A 21368-nucleotide genomic window follows, 5' to 3' on the forward strand; every position below is an offset into this window, starting at 1 on the left:
TGGGTGACGGGCACTGGGTGTTATTCTGTATGTTAGTAAATTGAACACCAATAAAAAAAAAAAAAAAACCACAATGAGATACCACCTCACACCAGTGAGAATGGGGAAAATTAACAAGGCAGGAAACCACAAATGTTGGAGAGGATGCAGAGCAAAGGGAACCCTCTTGCACTGTTGGTGGGAATGTGAAATGGTGCAGCCACTCTGGAAAAGTGTGTGGAGGTTCCTCAAAGTCTTAAAAATAGACCTGCCCTACAACCCAGCAATTGCACTGCTGGGGATTTACCCCAAAGATACAGATGCAATGAAACGCCGGGACACCTGCACCCCAATGTTTCTAGCAGCAATGTCCACAATAGCCAAACTGTGGAAGGAGCCTTGGTGTCCATGGAAAGATGAATGGATAAAGAAGCTGTGGTCTATGTATACAATGGAATATTCCTCAGCCATTAGATATGACAAGTAGCCACCATTTGCTTCGACTTGGATGGAACTGGAGGGTATTATGCTGAGTGAAATAAGTCAATCGGAGAAGGACAAACATTATATGTTCTCATTCATTTGGGGAATATAAATAATAGTGAAAGGAAATAGAGGGGAAGGGAGAAGAAATGGGTAGGCAATATCAGAAAGGGAGACAGAACATGGAAGACTCCTAACTCTGGGAAACGAACTAGGGTGGTGGAAGGGGAGGATGGTGGGGGGGTGGGGGTGACTGGGTGGTGGGCACAGAGGGGGGCACTTGACAGGATGAGCACTGGGCGTTATTCTGTATGTTGGCAAATTGAACACCAATAAAAATAAATTTATTATTAAATAAAAAAATAAATGCCCCCCATATGAAATAAATAGATATTGAATTATTCAAGAAAAGAGACTATATCTTGTCTAATTCTATTAAATAAAGTTTAAAAAAATACAAGGGAGTCTATGATGCTGCGAAGTTGTGGTTATCTTTGGGAACCAAATGAAAGTCACTGCATGTCACTGCACTCCTGTAGTTGGGTCTGTCAGTATAGGTATACTTAAGATCTGTGCACTGTACTCTACAGAAGTTATATTTTAATTAATTTATTTATTTTTTTATTTACTTATGATAGTCACAGAGAGAGAGAGAGAGGCAGAGACACAGGCAGAGGGAGAAGCAGGCTCCATGCACCGGGAGCCCGATGTGGGATTCGATCCCGGGTCTCCAGGATCGCGCCCTGGGCCAAAGGCCGGCGCCAAACCTCTGCGCCACCCAGGGATCCCTATATTTTAATTTAAAGAGATGCATGACAATAAAGACCTCATAGAAATGGTTGACATAGCTGAATTTACTCGTATGTATTAGATCAGCAATTCTTAAAATTATTGGTCTTACTATTCAATTTACACTATTAAATCTTACTAAATTCTAAAGTGCTTTCGTTTTTATGGTTCACATCCACAAATATTATATACGTTCAAAATTAAAACAAAAATTTTTGCATTTTACATATTAATTTTTAAATAGAAATAAAACTATTACCACAAAACTATTTATGAAAAATAATATATTTTTAAAAACAAAAGTAGTAAGAAGGGTCATATTATTTTATATTTTTGCATGTATTTTAACCCCTGGCTTAATAGACAACTAGATTCTCATATCTATTTCTGCATGCAACCTCCTGAAATAAGTTTTTTGTTTGATATTTATGGAGAAAGTATGACTTTGCATAGATATATATTTGTAAGAGGGAGGAGTTGAGATTTTAATACCTTTTTCAGTTAATTGTGGATATTCCTCTTTGATACTACATCTCAAATCAACAACGGTAGTTTTCTAAAGATTAGTTGCAATGTAATAACTGAAACTTATCCATGAACTTTGGTACTCTGTTGCATTAAAACCCATTGGTCTATAAGAGACATCCGTATTAGAAAAGAAGTTAAATTGTCACTATTTGCAGATGGCATGATATTATACATGGAAAGTTCTAAACATTCCAGGAAAATGCCACTAGAAATAATAAATTAATTCAGTAAAATTATAGAGTACAAAATCAATCCCTAGAAATTGGTAGCATTTCTATACCCTAGTAACAAATTATCAGAAAGAGAAATAAAAAAAATAACATTTAAAATAGCACCAAAAACAATAAAATACCTACAAATAAATTTAACCTTAGAGATGAAAATCTGTACTCTGAAAACTAAGAAACCTTGTGAGGAAAAAAATTGAAGATGACACAAAGAAATGGAAAGACATTCCATGCTCATGAATTGGAAACATGAATATTGTTACAATGTCCATACTACCCAAAACAATCAACAAATTCAATGTAATTCCTATCAAAATGCCAACAACATTTTTCACAAAACTATAACAATCCTAAAATTTGTACAGAACTTCAAAAGATCCTGAATAGCCAAAACACTCTTCAGAAAGAAAAACAAAACTAGAGGTCTCACAATATGAGATATCAAGATATACCACAAACCTGATTAATCAAAATATGGTACTGACACAAAGACAGACACATAGATCCAAAGAACAAAATAGAGAGCCAAGAAATAAACTCATGCTTATATGGTCAGTTAATCTATGACAAAGGAGGCAATAATATACAATGGGGAAATTCAATCTCTTCAGTAAACAGTGCTGGGAAAACTGGTCAGCTACATACAAAAGAGTGAAAATGGGCCACTTGCTTACGCCGAGTTCATACACAAAAATGAACTCAAAATGGACTAAATACCTAAATGTGACACCTGAAACCATTAAGATCCTAGAAGAGAATACCAACAATAATTTCTCTGACATTGGTCTTAACAACATTTTTCTAGACATATCTCTTCAATCGAGAGAAACAAGAGCAAAAATAAAGTATTGGGACTACACCAAAATAAAAAGCTTTTCCATTTGCACAGTGAAGGAAACAACAAAACAAAAAGGCAACCTACTGAATGGGAGAAGATATTTGAAAATGACATATCCAATAAGGTTAATATTTGAACTATATAAACAACTTACACAATTCAATACCATTAAAAAATGGGCATGGGGGACACCTAGCGGTTGAGCATCTGCCTTCAGCTCAGGGCGTGATTCTGGGATCCGAGTCCCACCTAGGGGTCCTTGCATGGAGCCTGCTTTGCCTTCTGCCTAAGTCTCTGCCTCTCTCTCTCATGAATGAATAAATACATCATTTAAAAAATGGGTATGGGACCCGAATAAAATTTTTTCCAAAGAAGGCATACAGATAGCCAAAGAACACACGAAAAGATGCTCACCATCACTAACCATCAAGGAAGTGCAAATCAAAACCACAATGAGATATCACCTCACACTTGTCAGGTGGCTGAAATAAAAAAGACAAGAAATAACAAGTGTCAGTGAAGATGTACAGAGATAACAACCCTCATACACTGTGGGGGGATGTAAATTGGTATAGTCTCTGTGGAAAATATTATGAATTTCTTTAAAAAAATCTAAAAATAGAATTAGCATATGACCCATTAATCACTGGGCATTTACCCCGTGAAAATGAAAAAACTAATTTGAAAGGATACACACACCCCTCTGCTTATTGCAGCATTAGTGACAATAGCCAAGATAAGGTTAGCAATCTAAGTGCCCATTGATAGACAAAGGGGTGAGGAAGGGGAGTGTGTGTGTGTGTGTGTGTGTGTGTGTGATAGTATATTACACAGCCATAAAAAAGGATGAGATTGTGCCATTTGCAATCAATAACATGGGTGGACCTAAAGAGTATTACGGTAGGTGAATTAAGTCAGACTGAAAAAGACAATTACCATATGATTGCACTCATACGTGGAATCTAAAAAACAAATGAATAAACAAAGGTGGAGTGAGTAGAGGAACCAGTGAAATAGGTGATGAGGATTAAAGTCTACAATTATCGTAGTGAGTACTGAGTAATGTATAGAATTGTTGAATCACTATATTGCACACCTGAAAATAATGTAACTCTGTATGTTAACTATACTGGAATTAAAATAAAAAAGTTAATAAAAACAAATGAATAAACAAACAAAAACCAGAATCAGATCTATAAGTACAAAGAGTACAAACAAACAGCATAAGTAATACAGTCATGATATTGTAATAATGTTGTATGGTGACAGATGGCAGTTGTGATTGTGGTGAGCGTAGTACAATTATAAACTTCGTGTGTCAACTATCCTAAAAAATGTGAAATAAATGCAAAAAATTGGTCTACCCATGCATTGGAATCAATCTTTACACATTCATCATCTTATAACACCAATCATTTGTTATTTAGAAATATTGACCTCTGAGTTATACGGATCTTCCAAATGTTGGTATAGTTTATTTTACAATGTGGACTCTGAAAAACTCATTCTAAAGGTAAAAGGATGAAACTGAAAAACCAAATAATAGTTTAATATTACTGTGAAAATTTTTGTGACTTCCTAGGTTCTCCAAGATGGTCTTGAAGCCCTCAGGGTTCATAGCTCAAAGTGCTTTAATTATTACTCTATCCAGGTCACTTCAGCAAGTCTATTACCTATTACTTGTCTTCTATTCTCAGACAAGACAAGACTTCTATTTTTTTAATCCAGAAATATTTCTAATACTGGCCCTTCCTAACACCACTCTTACTGTCTTTGAAAGACCACCTAGAATATCCACCTATTTCTTGTTTTGCCTCTTGTATTTTTCAATTCAAATTTGTCCTATAGCTAATTTTGAAGACATTTTAATCCATGGCTAAACAATCTTCAATGTTTTCCCATCAGTTTGATGGTGGGGCTCAAATTTCTTGGTATGACATTTAATAAGATAAAATTTAGGTTTTATTCTGTCTTTCCATTTTATTTCTTTACAATCCTTAAGCACCCAAAGCAAAAGTGGTCCTGCTTTGGACAATAAATTATATGGTCCTTGTATCCTAGTTTTTCATGCTTAGACTTTGATAGCCCACATCTCAATCCCCAAATCCTACATATACTTCAAATTTATGTGACTTTGCTCAATTTCTTTTCCTTATTTGCAAATTTTTGTCCTGTACTTATCTTGATAAGTCTTTGAATATTGCATGAGAATGTTCCTTCTTTCCTTGATTGATTGATTTTGTCTTTTTCAAGTTTTTATTTAAATTCTGGTTAGCATACAGTGTAATATTACTATCAGGTTTAAAATTAAGTGATTCATCATTTATATACAATAACCAGTGCTCATCACAAAGACCTTCCTTGATAACTATCACCCTTTTAACCCAACCCCCACCCACCTCCCTTCCAGCAACCCTCAGTTGATTTTCTATAGTTAGGAGCCTATTTTCTGGTCTGCCTCTCTTTTTCTCCCTGCACTATATTCATCTGGTTTGTTTCTTCCTTTAAAGAAGCCTGTGCATCCTGGAGTCCAGGGTAAGCTACTGTCACTAAATTCCAACAGGTCCTGGATGTATATTTGCTTCCAAAGGTATTAGTGATTAATTCAGAGTGAAAACCAAGTTTCTCTACCTCACACTTTTCATCTGTTCCATTAAAGCCAAATCCTTTATAAGGATAACAAGGAGTACATCAGTGAGTTTTTTTTCTCACTTATTTGTTTTTGTGTTTATTTGTTTGTTTGTTTCTCTTGAAGAATATGAGGTTTCATGTTTCTAACTTGAGATGTCTACAGCTCTTGCTTCTTATCATTTTCCCTGCCCAGTACTCCAGCTATCTTTAAGATAAAGAACAGGGTTGTGTGGGTTGATCCATACTTTATCTTTCAAAGAGGGAGGTAATTTGATTATAAGTACCATTCAGACTTAGCTTGGAACTCCCCTACCTCTTTATTCTGCCTATGATTCTGGGGGATTAATAAGCAGACAGAATATAGAAAAGGATTGAAAGTACAATAATTACAATGGTACAGGAAGAGAAAACCACCTCAAGGTCTTCATTCAATCTTCTGTGAGCCTTTTGAAGAAACAAAGCAACACACTCTACTACCAAAAGCATACTACACCATATATACTGTACCAAACAACCACACATCAGTCATAATTTCTTTTCTCTCCTTGATGATATAGACTTCATTAACTGGCCCAGGTGCCTAAGACTCCAGAATCTGATGGACAGTACAGTGATTAACACTATCACTGCTGCCTCTGTGTTCCCTCATCCCACACTGGGCAGCCATTTGACACAAAGTGTATGTAGCACCCATTGTTGCTTCTGGCTGTTTAAAAGAGAAAATGGCCTGCTTGGTATCATCACTTGATCCCAGCAAACCCCTAGAAAAATCTGGATGAATCAAATACTGCCTAGGATGTAGGAAGGCCAAGAAGCCTGACTTTTTCACTTTCTTCTTCCTTCCATTCTATGCTTCCCTAGAAATGGCCAATGTGAAGTGTTTTGTTGTTGTTGTTGTTGTTGTTGTTGCTTTTAGGAATTCAGGGTCTGGAATACAAAATAAAATCCTATCCAGAACCTGAAGAATCCTCTCCATGATCCTCTGGAAAAGAATATCAGGAAAAATCTAGATCCAGAAAAGAAAGTTCTAGATTCTTTGAGACTGTTTCAACTTTTTTGCTGTTGTTATTGTACTCAAATGTTTTCCTTGAAATATCAAATTCAATTTTTTGGTGATATATGGTATTATCACTGAATATTTCAAGCATGAATATTTCAAACTATGGAATATATAATTTAAGCAATTCTGTATGTTACATTTTTAAATTTTCCATTAAGCACCCAACATACATCAGGCAATGAATGCTTTGGCAATGAGAGTAAGACCTTTCTGTGCCTGTGCTCTGGTTTTTTTAGGTTTACCTTGTGCATAAACAGTCAACGTGCACAGAAACTCAAATATTTACTCACTTGCCTTTAGAAAAAACAGCAACAATATCAAATGGTTGTCTATACCAAATGGTTGTCTATATTTACCTATTTAAATATACTTACCTGCTGGGAGGTGGCGAGATGGCAGAAGAGTAGGGATTCTCAAAATCCAATCATGAAATGGGCAGAATATATAAACAGAAATTTCACCAAAGAAGACATTCACATGGCCAGCAAGCACATGAGAAAATGTTCCGCCTCACTTTCCATCAGGGTAATACAAATTAAAACACAATGAGATACCACCTCACACCAGTGAGAATAGTAAAAATTAACAAGACAGGAAACAACAAATGTTGGAGAGGATGTGGAGAAAAGGGAACCCTCTTGCACTGTTGGTGGGAATGTGAACTGGTGCAGCCACTCTGGAAAACTGTGTGGAGGTTCCTCAAAGAGTTAAAAATAGACCTGCCCTACGACCCAGCAATTGCACTGCTGGGGATTTACCCCAAAGATTCAGATGCAATGAAACGCCGGGACACCTGCACCCCGATGTTTCTAGCAGCAATGTCCACAATAGCTGTGGAAGGAGCCTCAGTTCCCATCAAAGATGAATGGATAAAGAAAATGTGGTCTATGTATACAATGGAATATTACTCAACCATTAGAAACGACAAATATCCACCGTTTGCTTCGATGTGGATGGAACTGGAGGGTATTATGCTGAGTGAAGTAAGTCAATCGGAGAAGGACAAACATAGGGTGTCATTCATTGGAGAATATAAAAAATAGTGAAAGGGAATAAAGCAGAAAGGAGAGGAAATGAGTGAAAATACCAGTGATGGTGACAAAACATGAGAGACACCTAACTCTGGAAAATGAACAAGGGGTAGTGGAAAGGGAGGTGGGCGGGGGGTTGGGGTGACCGGGTGATGGGCACTGAGGGGGGCGCTTGGCGGGATGAGCACTGGGTGTTATGCTATATGTTGGCAAATTGAACTCCAATAAAAAAAAGAACGAAGCTAATTGAAAGCTGGCTTCAAGACATACTTTAAAAAATAATAATAAGGGGGGAGGAGCAAGATGGCGGAAGAGCAGGGTCTCCAAATCACCTGTCTCCACCAAACTACCTAGAAAACCTTCAAATTATCCTGAAAATCTATGAATTCGGCCTGAGATTTAAAGAGAGACCAGCTGGAATGCAACAGTGAGAAGAGTTCGCGCTTCTATCAAGGTAGGAAGACGGGGAAAAAGAAGTAAAGACACAAAGGCCTCCAAGGGGGAGGGGCCCCGCGAGGAGCCGGGCTGAGGCCGGGGCGAGTGTCCCCAGGACAGGAGAGCCCCGTCCCGGAGGAGCAGGAGCTGCACCGACCTTCCCGGGCGGAAAGGGGCTCGTGGGGAGGTGGAGCAGGACCCAGGAGGGCGGGGATGCCCTCGGGCTCCCGGGGACAGTAACAGACACCTGCGCCCCGGGAGAGTGCGCCGAGCTCCCTAAGGGCTGCAGCGCGCACCGCGGGACCCGGAGCAGCTGGAGGGGCTCGGGAAGAGGAAGAGGCTCCGTGCGGAGGGGGCTGCGCGGTTCCAGGAGCAGCTCGGAGGGGCTCGGGCGGCGGCTCCGCGGAGGGGGCTGCGCGGCCCGGGAGCGCGAATCCACCAGCGCAGGCTCCGGAGCACAGGGCGCCGGGACACAGCCCAGGATCCGGCCTCCCCCGGGACAGGCAGAGGCCAGGAGGGCCCAGGACAGCAAGGACGCTCCTGCCCCAGCTGAGCAGATCAGCGGCCCCGCCCCGGAGCCTCCAGGCCCTGCAGACGGAGAGCTCCGGAGTTCCTGCGGGGGCTGAATCCAGGTTTCCAGAGCTGCCCCGCCACTAGGGCTGTTCCTCCTGCGGCCTCACGGGGTAAACAACCCCCACCGAGCCCTGCACCAGGCAGGGGCACAGCAGCTCCCCCAACTGCTAACACCTGAAAATCAGCACAGCAGGCCCCTCCCCCAGAACACTAGCTAGACGGACAACTTCCAGGAGAAGCCAAGGGACTTAAAGAACACAGAATCAGAAGATACTCCCCTGTGGTTCTTTTTTTTTTTTTTTTTTTTTTTGTTTTTGTTTTGTTTTGCTTTTTGATTTGTTTCCTTCCTCCACCCCCTTTTTTTCTCCTTTCTTTTTCGTTCTCTTTTTCTTCTTTTTTTTTCTTTTTTCTCATTTTTTTTTTTCTTCCCTTTTTTTTTTCTCTTTCTCTTTTCTTTCCTTCTTTCTCTCCTCTCTTTTTCTCTTTTTCCCAATACAATTTGCTTTTGGCCACTCTGCACTGAGCAAAATGACTAGAAGGAAAACCTCACCTCAAAAGAAAGAATCAGAAACAGTCCTCTCTCCCACAGAGTTACAAAATCTGGATTACAATTCAATGTCAGAAAGCCAATTCAGAAGCACTATTATACAGCTACTGGTGGCTCTAGAAAAAAGTATAAAGGACTCAAGAGACTTCATGACTGCAGAATTTAGAGCTAATCAGGCAGAAATTAAAAATCAATTGAATGAGATGCAATCCAAACTAGAAGTCCTAACGACGAGGGTTAACGAGGTGGAAGAACGAGTGAGTGACCTAGAAGACAAGTTGATAGCAAAGAGGGAAACTGAGGAAAAAGAGACAAACAATTAAAAGACCATGAAGATAGATTAAGGGAAATAAACGACAGCCTGAGGAAGAAAAACCTACGTTTAATTGGGGTTCCCGAGGGCGCCGAAAGGGACAGAGGGCCAGAATATGTATTTGAACAAATTCTACCTGAAAACTTTCCTAATCTGGGAAGGGAAACAGGCATTCAGATCCAGGAAATAGAGAGATCCCCCCCTAAAATCAATAAAAACCGTTCAACACCTCGACATTTAATTGTGAAGCTTGCAAATTCCAAAGATAAGGAGAAGATCCTTAAAGCAGCAAGAGACAAGAAATCCCTGACTTTTATGGGGAGGAGTATTAGGGTAACAGCAGACCTCTCCACAGAGACCTGGCAGGCCAGAAAGGGCTGGCAGGATATATTCAGGGTCCTAAATGAGAAGAACATGCAACCAAGAATACTTTATCCAGCAAGGCTCTCATTCAAAATGGAAGGAGAGATAAAGAGCTTCCAAGACAGGCAGCAACTAAAAGAATATGTGACCTCCAAACCAGCTCTGCAAGAAATTTTAAGGGGGACTCTTAAAATTCCCCTTTAAGAAGAAGTTCAGTGGAACAGTCCACAAAAACAAAGACTGAATAGATATCATGATGACACTAAACTCATATCTCTCAATAGTAACTCTGAATGTGAACGGGCTTAATGACCCCATCAAAAGGCGCAGGGTTTCAGACTGGATAAAAAAGCAGGACCCATCTATTTGCTGTCTACAAGAGACTCATTTTAGACAGAAGGACACCTACAGCCTGAAAATAAAAGGTTGGAGAACCATTTACCATTCGAATGGTCCTCAAAAGAAAGCAGGGGTAGCCATCCTTATATCAGATAAACTAAAATTTACCCCAAAGACTGTAGTGAGAGATGAAGAGGGACACTATATCATACTTAAAGGATCTATTCAACAAGAGGACTTAACAATCCTCAATATATATGCTCCGAATGTGGGAGCTGCCAAATATATCAATCAATTATTAACCAAAGTGAAGAAATACTTAGATAATAATACACTTATACTTGGTGACTTCAATCTAGCTCTTTCTATACTCGATAGGTCTTCTAAGCAAAACATCTCCAAAGAAACGAGAGCTTTAAATGATACACTGGACCAGATGGATTTCACAGATATCTACAGAACTTTACATCCAAACTCAACTGAATATACATTCTTCTCAAGCGCACATGGAACTTTCTCCAGAATAGACCACATATTGGGTCACAAATCGCGTCTGAACCGATACCAAAAGATTGGGATTGTCCCCTGCATATTCTCGGACCATAATGCCTTGAAATTAGAACTAAATCACAACAAGAAGTTTGGAAGGACCTCAAACACATGGAGGTTAAGGACCATCCTGCTAAAAGATAAAAGGGTCAACCAGGAAATTAAGGAAGAATTAAAAAGATTCATGGAAACTAATGAGAATGAAGATACAACCGTTCAAAATCTTTGGGATGCAGCAAAAGCAGTCCTAAGGGGGAAATACATCACAATACAAGCATCCATTCAAAAACTGGAAAGAACTCAAATACAAAAGCTAACCTTACACATAAAGGAGCTAGAGAAAAAACAGCAAATAGATCCTACACCCAAGAGAAGAAGGGAGTTAATAAAGATTCGAGCAGAACTCAACGAAATCGAGACCAGAAGAACTGTGGAACAGATCAACAGAACCAGGAGTTGGTTCTTTGAAAGAATTAATAAGATAGATAAACCATTAGCCAGCCTTATTAAAAAGAAGAGAGAGAAGACTCAAATTAATAAAATCATGAATGAGAAAGGAGAGATCACTACCAACACCAAGGAAATACAAACGATTTTAAAAACATATTATGAACAGCTATACGCCAATAAATTAGGCAATCTAGAAGAAATGGACGCATTCCTGGAAAGCCACAAACTACCAAAACTGGAACAGGAAGAAATAGAAAACCTGAACAGGCCAATAACCAGGGAGGAAATTGAAGCAGTCATCAAAAACCTCCCAAGACACAAGAGTCCAGGGCCAGATGGCTTCCCAGGAGAATTTTATCAAACGTTTAAAGAAGAAATCATACCTATTCTCCTAAAGCTGTTTGGAAAGATAGAAAGAGATGGAGTACTTCCAAATTCGTTCTATGAAGCCAGCATCACCTTAATTCCAAAGCCAGACAAAGACCCCGCCAAAAAGGAGAATTACAGACCAATATCCCTGATGAACATGGATGCAAAAATTCTCAACAAGATACTGGCCAATAGGATCCAACAGTACATTAAGAAAATTATTCACCATGACCAAGTAGGATTTATCCCTGGGACACAAGGCTGGTTCAACACCCGTAAAACAATCAATGTGATTCATCATATCAGCAAGAGAAAAACCAAGAACCATATGATCCTCTCATTGGATGCAGAGAAAGCATTTGACAAAATACAGCATCCATTCCTGATCAAAACTCTTCAGAGTGTAGGGATAGAGGGAACATTCCTCGACATCTTAAAAGCCATCTACGAAAAGCCCACAGCAAATATCATTCTCAATGGGGAAGCACTGGGAGCCTTTCCCCTAAGATCAGGAACAAGACAGGGATGTCCACTCTCACCACTGCTATTCAACATAGTACTGGAAGTCCTAGCCTCAGCAATCAGACAACAAAAAGACATTAAAGGCATTCAAATTGGCAAAGAAGAAGTCAAACTCTCCCTCTTCGCCGATGACATGATACTCTACATAGAAAACCCAAAAGTCTCCACCCCAAGATTGCTAGAACTCATACAGCAATTCGGTAGCGTGGCAGGATACAAAATCAATGCCCAGAAGTCAGTGGCATTTCTATACACTAACAATGAGACTGAAGAAAGAGAAATTAAGGAGTCAATCCCATTTACAATTGCACCCAAAAGCATAAGATACCTAGGAATAAACCTCACCAAAGATGTAAAGGATCTATACCCTCAAAACTATAGAACACTTCTGAAAGAAATTGAGGAAGACACAAAGAGATGGAAAAATATTCCATGCTCATGGATTGGCAGAATTAATATTGTGAAAATGTCAATGTTACCCAGGGCAATATACACGTTTAATGCAATCCCTATCAAAATACCATGGACTTTCTTCAGAGAGTTAGAACAAATTATTTTAAGATTTGTGTGGAGGGATCCCTGGGTGGCGCAGCGGTTTGGCGCCTGCCTTTGGCCCGGGGCGCGATCCTGGAGACCCGGGATCGAATCCCATATCAGGCTCCCGATGCATGGAGCCTGCTTCTCCCTCTGCCTGTGTCTCTGCCTCTCTCTCTCTCTCTCTCTCTCTCTCTCTCTGTGACTATCATAAGTAAATAAATAAAAAAATTAAAAAAAAAAAAAGATTTGTGTGGAATCAGAAAAGACCCCGAATAGCCAGGGGAATTTTAAAAAAGAAAACCATATCTGGGGGCATCACAATGCCAGATTTCAGGTTGTACTACAAAGCTGTGGTCATCAAGACAGTGTGGTACTGGCACAAAAACAGACACATAGATCAGTGGAACAGAATAGAGAATCCAGAAGTGGACCCTGAACTTTATGGGCAACTAATATTCGATAAAGGAGGAAAGACTATCCATTGGAAGAAAGACAGTCTCTTCAATAAATGGTGCTGGGAAAATTGGACATCCACATGCAGAAGAATGAAACTAGACCACTCTCTTTCACCATACACAAAGATAAACTCAAAATGGATGAAAGATCTAAATGTGAGACAAGAGTCCATCAAAATCCTAGAGAAGAACACAGGCAACACCCTTTTTGAACTCGGCCATAGTAACTTCTTGCAAGATACATCCACGAAGGCAAAAGAAACAAAAGCAAAAATGAACTATTGGACTTCATCAAGATAAGAAGCTTTTGCACAGCAAAGGATACAGTCAACAAAACTCAAAGACAACCTACAGAATGGGAGAATATATTTGCAAATGACATATCAGATAAAGGGCTAGTTTCCAAGATCTATAAAGAACTTATTAAACTCAACACCAAAGAAACAAACAATCCAATCATGAAATGGGCAAAAGACATGAACAGAAATCTCACAGAGGAAGACATAGACATGGCCAACATGCATATGAGAAAATGCTCTGCATCACTTGCCATCAGGGAAATACAAATCAAAACCACAATGAGATACCACCTCACACCAGTGAGAATGGGGAAAATTAACAAGGCAGGAAACAACAAATGTTGGAGAGGATGCGGAGAAAAGGGAACCCTCTTACACTGTTGGTGGGAATGTGAACTGGTGCAGCCACTCTGGAAAACTGTGTGGAGGTTCCTCAAACAGTTAAAAATATACCTGCCCTATGACCCAGCAATTGCACTGTTGGGGATTTACCCCAAAGATACAAATGCAATGAAACGCCGGGACACCTGCACCCCGATGTTTCTAGCAGCAATGGCCACGATAGCCAAACTGTGGAAGGAGCCTCGGTGTCCAACGAAAGATGAATGGATAAAGAAGATGTGGTTTATGTATACAATGGAATATTACTCAGCTATTAGAAATGACAAATACCCACCATTTGCTTCAACGTGGATGGAACTGGAGGGTATTATGCTGAGTGAAGTAAGTCAGTCGGAGAAGGACAAACATTATATGTTCTCATTCATTTGGGGAATATAAATAATAGTGAAAGGGAAAATAAGGGAAGGGAGAAGAAATGTGTGGGAAATATCAGAAAGGGAGACAGAACATAAAGACTGCTAACTCTGGGAAACGAACTAGGGGTGGTAGAAGGGGAGGAGGGCGGGGGGTGGGAGTGAATGGGTGACGGGCACTGGGTGTTATTCTGTATGATAGTAAATTGAACACCAATAAAAAAATAAATTAAAAAAAAATAATAATAATAATAAAATTTCCTAATGAGTAAAAATAAAATAATAAAATAAGTGTTTAGTGCTTTGTTACTCAAATTTCTAAAATACTACACTTCTTAGTTTAAAATGAGAAAAATGTAACAATTAAAACCTTTATAAATAACGTATACTTCTGACACTAAGAAATACACGCTACTATGATTTAGTGGTTCTTTATTTCCTGTGTATGTAATTTTTAAAAATCAGGATCCTAGGATTCCTGGTGGCTCAGTGGTTAAGTGTCTGCCTTTGGCTCAGGTCATGATCCCGGGGTCCTGGGATCAAGTCCCACATGTGGTTCCCCATAGGGAGCCTGCTTCTCCCTCTGCCTATGTCTCTGCCTGTCTGTGTCGCTCATGAACAAATAAACCTTTAAAAATATCAGGATCCTAATTCACAGGCTATTTCAACACTGAATGGTGTATTTATATATACATGATGGAATATCATTCAGCCATAAGAAAAAAAAAAAGAAATCTTGCCATTTGTGACAACATGAATGGGCCTTGAGGGCATTATGCTAAGTAAGACAAATCAAAGAAAGACAAATACTGTATGATTTTATATGTGGAATCTAAAATAGTCAAACTCATAAAAGCAGAGTAGAATGATGCTTACCAGAGGGTAGGGGAGTGCAAAATTTGGCATATGTTGTTTGACTAATTAATAAATCCTGGAGATCTAATACACAGCATAGTGATTATAGATAACAGTACTGTACTCTAAACTTCAAACTTACTGAGAGAATGGATCTTAAGTATTACCACATAAAGTAATGATAATTACGTGAGGTGACAGAGGTGTTAGTGAACACTTTAGTGATAATCATATTACAACATATAAAGGTATAAAATCAACACGTTGTAACACCTTAAACTTGTACAATTTTATATATCACTTACATCTCAAAAATAATTTTTTTAAAAAAAGAACAAATTAATTCTCAGTGACTTACACATTAACTTAAGTGAATATATTCTAATAACTTATAAAATTTATATAAGACAGTCTTTCTCAAGAAAATGTAATAAAGATGTGATTATTGGGACGCCTGGTGCCTCAGCAGTTGAGCATCTGTCTTCAGCTCAGGGTGTGATTCTGGGATCTGGGATGGAGTCCTGCATAGGGCTCCTTGTGAGGAGTCTGCTTCTCCCTCTGTCTCTCTGTCTCTCTGTCTCTCTCTTTCTGTCTCTCTCTCTCTCTGTTTCTGTCACAAATAAAGAAAAAATATATTTAAAAAACTATGTGATTATGTGTTAAAACAAAAGAGAGTGTTGTCTTCCTTCTGACATTCCACCTATCATATTGCAAGGAGATACTAATAGCAAAATATATTTAAGAAAAGCAAGAAAGAGGAGTGATTAGTAATGGATGAAAGATTTCAACCTTTGAAAGAAATAAGATTTCATCCTTGGAAGAGATAAGATGGAAAGATGTTAATGAATGAAAGGATGCAATCAACAGAGTGAAAAAGCAATCTACAGGATAGGAGAAGATACTTGCAATCTGTAGGCTAATATTCAAAATATGCAAGGAACTCCTACTCAACTCAATTTGAACCAAAAATGAGAAAATGGGCAAAGGTCTTTAACAGACATTTCTTCAAAGAAGACATACAAATGGCTAAAAGGTATATGAAAAGATGCCCCATATCATTAATCATCAGATCATCAGGGAAATACAAATCAAAACCACAATGAGATGTCATCTGATATCTCTCAGAATAGCTGTTAATTGAAGAAACAAGAGGAAAATGTTGCTGGCAAAAATGTAAAGGTATTAAAATATTTGTGTGCTGTTGCTAGGAATGCAAAATATTTCAGCAATTATGGAAAAATATAGATGTTTCTCAAAAATTTTTAAATGGAGCCACCATATATTTCAGCAATCCTGCTTCTGATGTTTATCCAAAAGAACTGAAATAACGATGTCAAAGGGATACCAGCATTCCCAAGTTCACTATATCATTATTCATTATAACCAAAATGTGGAAACAACCTAAATGTCCATTGAACAGATAAAGAAAATGTGGTGTGTGTGTGTGTGTGTGTGTATAAAGAAGAACATTTTGCAATATACACAACATAGTGTTATAGATAACAATATTTTACAGTAACACGGATGAATGTGAAGACATTATGCTGAGTGAAAACAATCACAGAACAACAAATACTGCATGATTCCATTTATATGAGGTATCTGATATAGTAAAAATCATAAGAATAAAGAGTGGAATGGTTGTTTCCAGGAACAGAGAGACGAGAAAATTACTAAATAAAAATCATAAAGTTTCAGTTAAGCAAGATGAATATGCTCTGGATATCTGCAATACAACATTGTACATATAGTCAACAAAATGTATTGTACACTTAAAATGTTTTAAGAGTATAAATTAAAAGTGAAGTGTTTTTACCTCAATAAAATAACATTTGAAAAAAGAAACAACATGGATTTTCTGGGTTCAAATCCCAGATCTCTACCTGAAAATCATTGTAGCCTACGGCAAATTAATGAACCCATCCAACTCTCAATCTCCTTTAAAAAATTAAATGAATAATGATAATCTGCAGAATTCATTCAAAATTAGAGATAACTCATGTAAAGCATCCAGAATAAATAAAATCCTAGTTGTGTCTAAATAAATGATACTTAGTCTTGTCCAGGAGAGAGAGAGATAGAGAGAGAGAGAGGGAATGTATAAGAAATCTCAAAAGGAACTACAATGATCTTTAGAACTGATCTACTTAAACTGCCCTCGAGATAGGTTGTGGTAATAATGGTTAAGTTTCCAGTAATGTAATAAAAATAAATTACTGAACACAAGAATAATCATTAAAAGTTGGTCTACGAGCAATTATTCTCATCTTCAATCTTCATTCAGAGTGGCAGGAATACTTTTTTTTTTCCTTTTCTTAGACTGAAACCATTAACTCAGGAATTCCATGTATCATTATATATTGGTTTATTTTGGTATTTTACTGGAGTACATACTCAAATAACTTTGTAAGAACAGTTATGCAGATCTCATTTCTTCATTTTTTTGCATATCTAAAATAACTTCACCATTCACATAATTATAAATTGAGAACAGAGTTGTAGTCTAGTAATTATTTTTTATGATCTTCCAACATCAATATTTGTTGGCAGAAATCCTTTTCAATTCTGTACATATGAATTGATCTTTAAAATATTTTAATGTTTGTTGTCCACTTGAAATTTTTAAGGGTTTTAAAATTATGTTCTTTAATTTCACAGTAAATGTCCAGGTGTAAGTCTTTTACAAACAATATTCTAGCTATTTTGGTATTTCTTGATATTTTTTAAGCACACATTTTTAATTTTGTTATAGAAAATATTATTTTATAGTTGTTTGGAAAAATTCTGCCTTTGCCTGAACAGTTACCACTTTTAATGTAAATCTTGGAAGTCAGACTTTTACCCTCCTGGACAGAACTTCTATATTTCTTGTTTTTCTTTCATATTTGATACTGCCTTGTATTTTTTTCTCTTTCTGTGAGACTTTGCAGCTCTATTTTCTTTCCTTTACACATTTTTGCCATTGTTCATTCTTTTCTATTATAAAAGGCATTTTCTAATTGTCTGCTTATCCCCTTTCCCAAATCCTTTAATTGTTTTATGGGTGAAATACATTATCAGACATCTCTGAAAAATATTGATGCTGGAAATAGTCTTCTGTAAAGATAAGATTGGTGACATTGGACAGATGTAGAAGCGAATGTAATCCTGATCTGGTTGTAAAGTAGTACATATTCATACTCAATATTCATATCAATATTTGTGTCGTTAGTGGTAATGATCTTAAGGACAGGAAATTAAAAATATATCTGATTAACACTGAGGTTGGAAGTAGTAGGGAAAGAAACTACAGACACATACATTTGAATATATATAAATATGTACAAATTTATGTATATACATTTACACACCATATCCACACACACATACATAAATCACACACACACAGCAATGTATATAAATCACACACATTGACAGATACTGTAATTGAGTTACAGTCCTTATTGTCTATAACAGGGTAGTTTGTAGTCAAATTAAAGTTCAACTATAACTTGCAGGAAAAGAAGAAATCATCAAAAAGAAAAAAAGCCATACACATACACACACAATATTTTTAAGAGGCTATTATGCTGAGTGAAGTCAATCGAAGGACAAACATTATATGGTCTCATTCATTTGGGGAATATAAATAATAGTGAAAGGGAATAGAAGGGAAGGGAGAAGAAATGGGTAGGAAATATCAGAAAGGGAGACAAAACATAAAGACTCCTAACTCTGGGAAACGAACTAGGGGTGGTGGAAGGGGAGGAGGGCGGGGGGTGGGGGTGAATGGGTGATGGGTACTGAGGGTGGCACTTGATGGGATGAGCACTGGGTGTTATTCTGTATGTTGGCAAGTTGAACAACAATAAAAAATAAATTTATTATTAAAAAATAAAATAAAATAATAAAATAATAAAATAAAATAATAAACTAAAATAAAATAATAAAATAATAAAATAAAGTAAAATAAATAAAATAAAATAAAATAACATAAAATAAAATAAAAAAGAGGCTATCTCTGGAAAGAAACTAGAAGATATTTTCAAGATGGAGGTTTTTGAGTTTTTTATGATTATCTTTTCTGTGTTGTTTGATCACAATTTGTACAAATATACATGTTATTTATACTAAATTTCATATACTCTGGAAAGAAAATAAAGTAGATATACTTCATAAGCTATGGATAGACAGCACAATAGTTGAGAAAGAAAATGCTTCAAGTTTAGAGAGATCAGGAAATCTTCTCAAGACATATTTTAGTTTTTATAAAGATTTTATTTATTTATTCATAAGAGAGACACAGAGAGAGGCAGAGACACAGGCAGAGGGAGAAGCAGGCTCCTCGCAGGGAGCCCAACATGGGACTCGATCCCGGGACCCCAGAATCATGCCCTGGGCCGAAGGCAGGTGCTAAACCACTGAGCCACCCAGGGATCCCCTCAAGACATATTTTAAATAAATATTTTGTTGAACTATAATATGCATGCCAAAAAGGGCACACATCATAAAAGTATAGCTTCATGAAATATCATCAGGTGGACACACTTTGTAATTACTGTTCAGGTCAAGAAATGAATCATTGGTGGCACACTTCAGAAACACTCCTCATACTTTATTCAATCATTCCTCAGGCTTTCATTCTCAAAGTTAAACATCAGCTTCATTTCTAACACCAAAATTAGTTTTGCAACCTTGTGAACTTTATCTAATGAAATCACACGATGCATATTACTTGGTCTTTTTCAGTCAACATTTTATTTGAATAGGCTACTATTGCTTATTTATTCAGTTTGGATGTTAATGGAAATACATTCTGGGTATTATGAATATGCTGAAACTTACACCTTTTAGAAGTTTTCTGGTGGACATATGTATACACTGCTAGATATACAGTTGATAAACTTGTGAAAGAAAGGAGAAAAGAACTTGGGAAAGAAGAATGAACGCCAAATGGTTTTGGCAGAAGAATGTTGAGATAAATTAATTAACACAGACATTGATGAACACAGCTCCTGTTTTGCCAGGGATTTAAATTTTTTAAAAAGTTCAGAACTCCAGTCCTAGTGGTCCAATAATTGTCCCCAATGAGTAAGAGGCTTTTAAGAACACAGAATTTCAGGAGAGAAAGTCTGCCTAATGGGCATAGTGGTACCCTTTAAAGGAAGTAAAAGAACTAAAGTTCCATGGAAGTATTTCCTGTGGCCAGATATCTGTTTTCATTTGGAGAATTCCTTATAGACTTGGTGATTTCAGCCTGGCTAAGAGAATCAAACTTCTCAAAAGATTCTACTTAAATGCTATGAGAATTGCCCTTTCCCTTAAGCAAGAATCTAATGACACTTTCTCGTATCTGCTTGGTTTTCACCCCATACACAATAGGGTTCATTGTGGGAGGCATGAGCAGATAGAGATTAGCCATAATAATGTGTATGTGTGGAGGAATGGTGTGTCCCCCAAACCGGTGGGTAAAGAAGGTGAAGAAGGCTGGGACATAGGTGATGACAATGGCACAGATGTGGGCAGTACATGTGCTGAAGGCCTTCTGCTGAGCATCTGCTGATGAGAGACTCACAACTGCTCGAAGGATCATTGTGTAGGAAATTGTGATGCATAAGATATCAAAGCCCCCAATCAGAAGGGCAACCATTAAACCATAGATGGCATTGATCCTAACATTGCCACAGGATACCTTGGCCACAGACATGTGGTCACAGTAGGTGTGCGGTATGACATTGCCCCTGCAGTATGGCAGGCGCTTGGTAAGGTAAGTGAAAGGGATAACAAGCATTACACCTCTAAGAAAAGTGAGGAGTCCAGCCTTGGCAATGACTGAATTAGTGAGGATAGTAGCATAGCGCAGGGGGTAGCAGATGGCCACATAGCGGTCCAGAGCCATGAGCATGAGCACCCCAGACTCCATCCCTGTAAAAGTGTGCACAAAGAACATTTGGGCCAAGCAGGCCTTAAAATCAATCTCCTTGAGGTTGAACCACAATATGCAGAGTGTGTTGGGAAGAGTGCTGGTGCACATGAGCACATCTGTGAAGGAAAGAAGAGCTAGGAAGATGTACATAGGTCTGTGCAAGGTCTCTTCAGAGTAAATGAGGTACATGAGGCCAAAGTTCCCTGTGATGGCAATGCTGTACATGGTGCACAAGGGCAAGGAGATCCACAAATGTACTTCTTCCAGCCCAGGGATGCCATTTAAGATGAATGAAGCTGGAGTTAGGTAGGTACCATTTAGGAATGACATAACATCTGTTGGAATTTCATGGTACATCAGTTACAAAATTGCTCTGTAAGCAGGAAAAGAAAATGGTTCAAAGAGTAACTGACCAGCAGGATTTTGTTCCTAATAATGGCAAATTTGTTTTTCTTGTAGATTAATCACTAGATATGGTCTTTTATGTTGACTTTTATGTTGACTATGTGACCCACTGATTGAGTCCATGTCTTAAG

At 37.9% G+C, this 21368-nt stretch overlaps 1 protein-coding gene across 1 annotated transcript; it reads right to left on the reverse strand.

Annotated features, from left to right (window-relative positions):
* Window positions 1-20199: 20199 nt before the first annotated feature.
* Window positions 20200-21162, reverse strand: LOC112667523 (olfactory receptor 52N1). Its single transcript, XM_025459257.2, has one exon. It carries the CDS (start codon window positions 21160-21162, stop codon window positions 20200-20202), a length of 963 nt encoding a protein of 320 aa, XP_025315042.2.
* Between the last annotated feature and the right edge of the window lie 206 nt (window positions 21163-21368).

Source organism: Canis lupus, chromosome 21 (genome assembly GCF_003254725.2).
Source record: "Canis lupus dingo isolate Sandy chromosome 21, ASM325472v2, whole genome shotgun sequence".
In the NCBI taxonomy this organism is placed as follows: domain Eukaryota; kingdom Metazoa; phylum Chordata; class Mammalia; order Carnivora; family Canidae; genus Canis; species Canis lupus.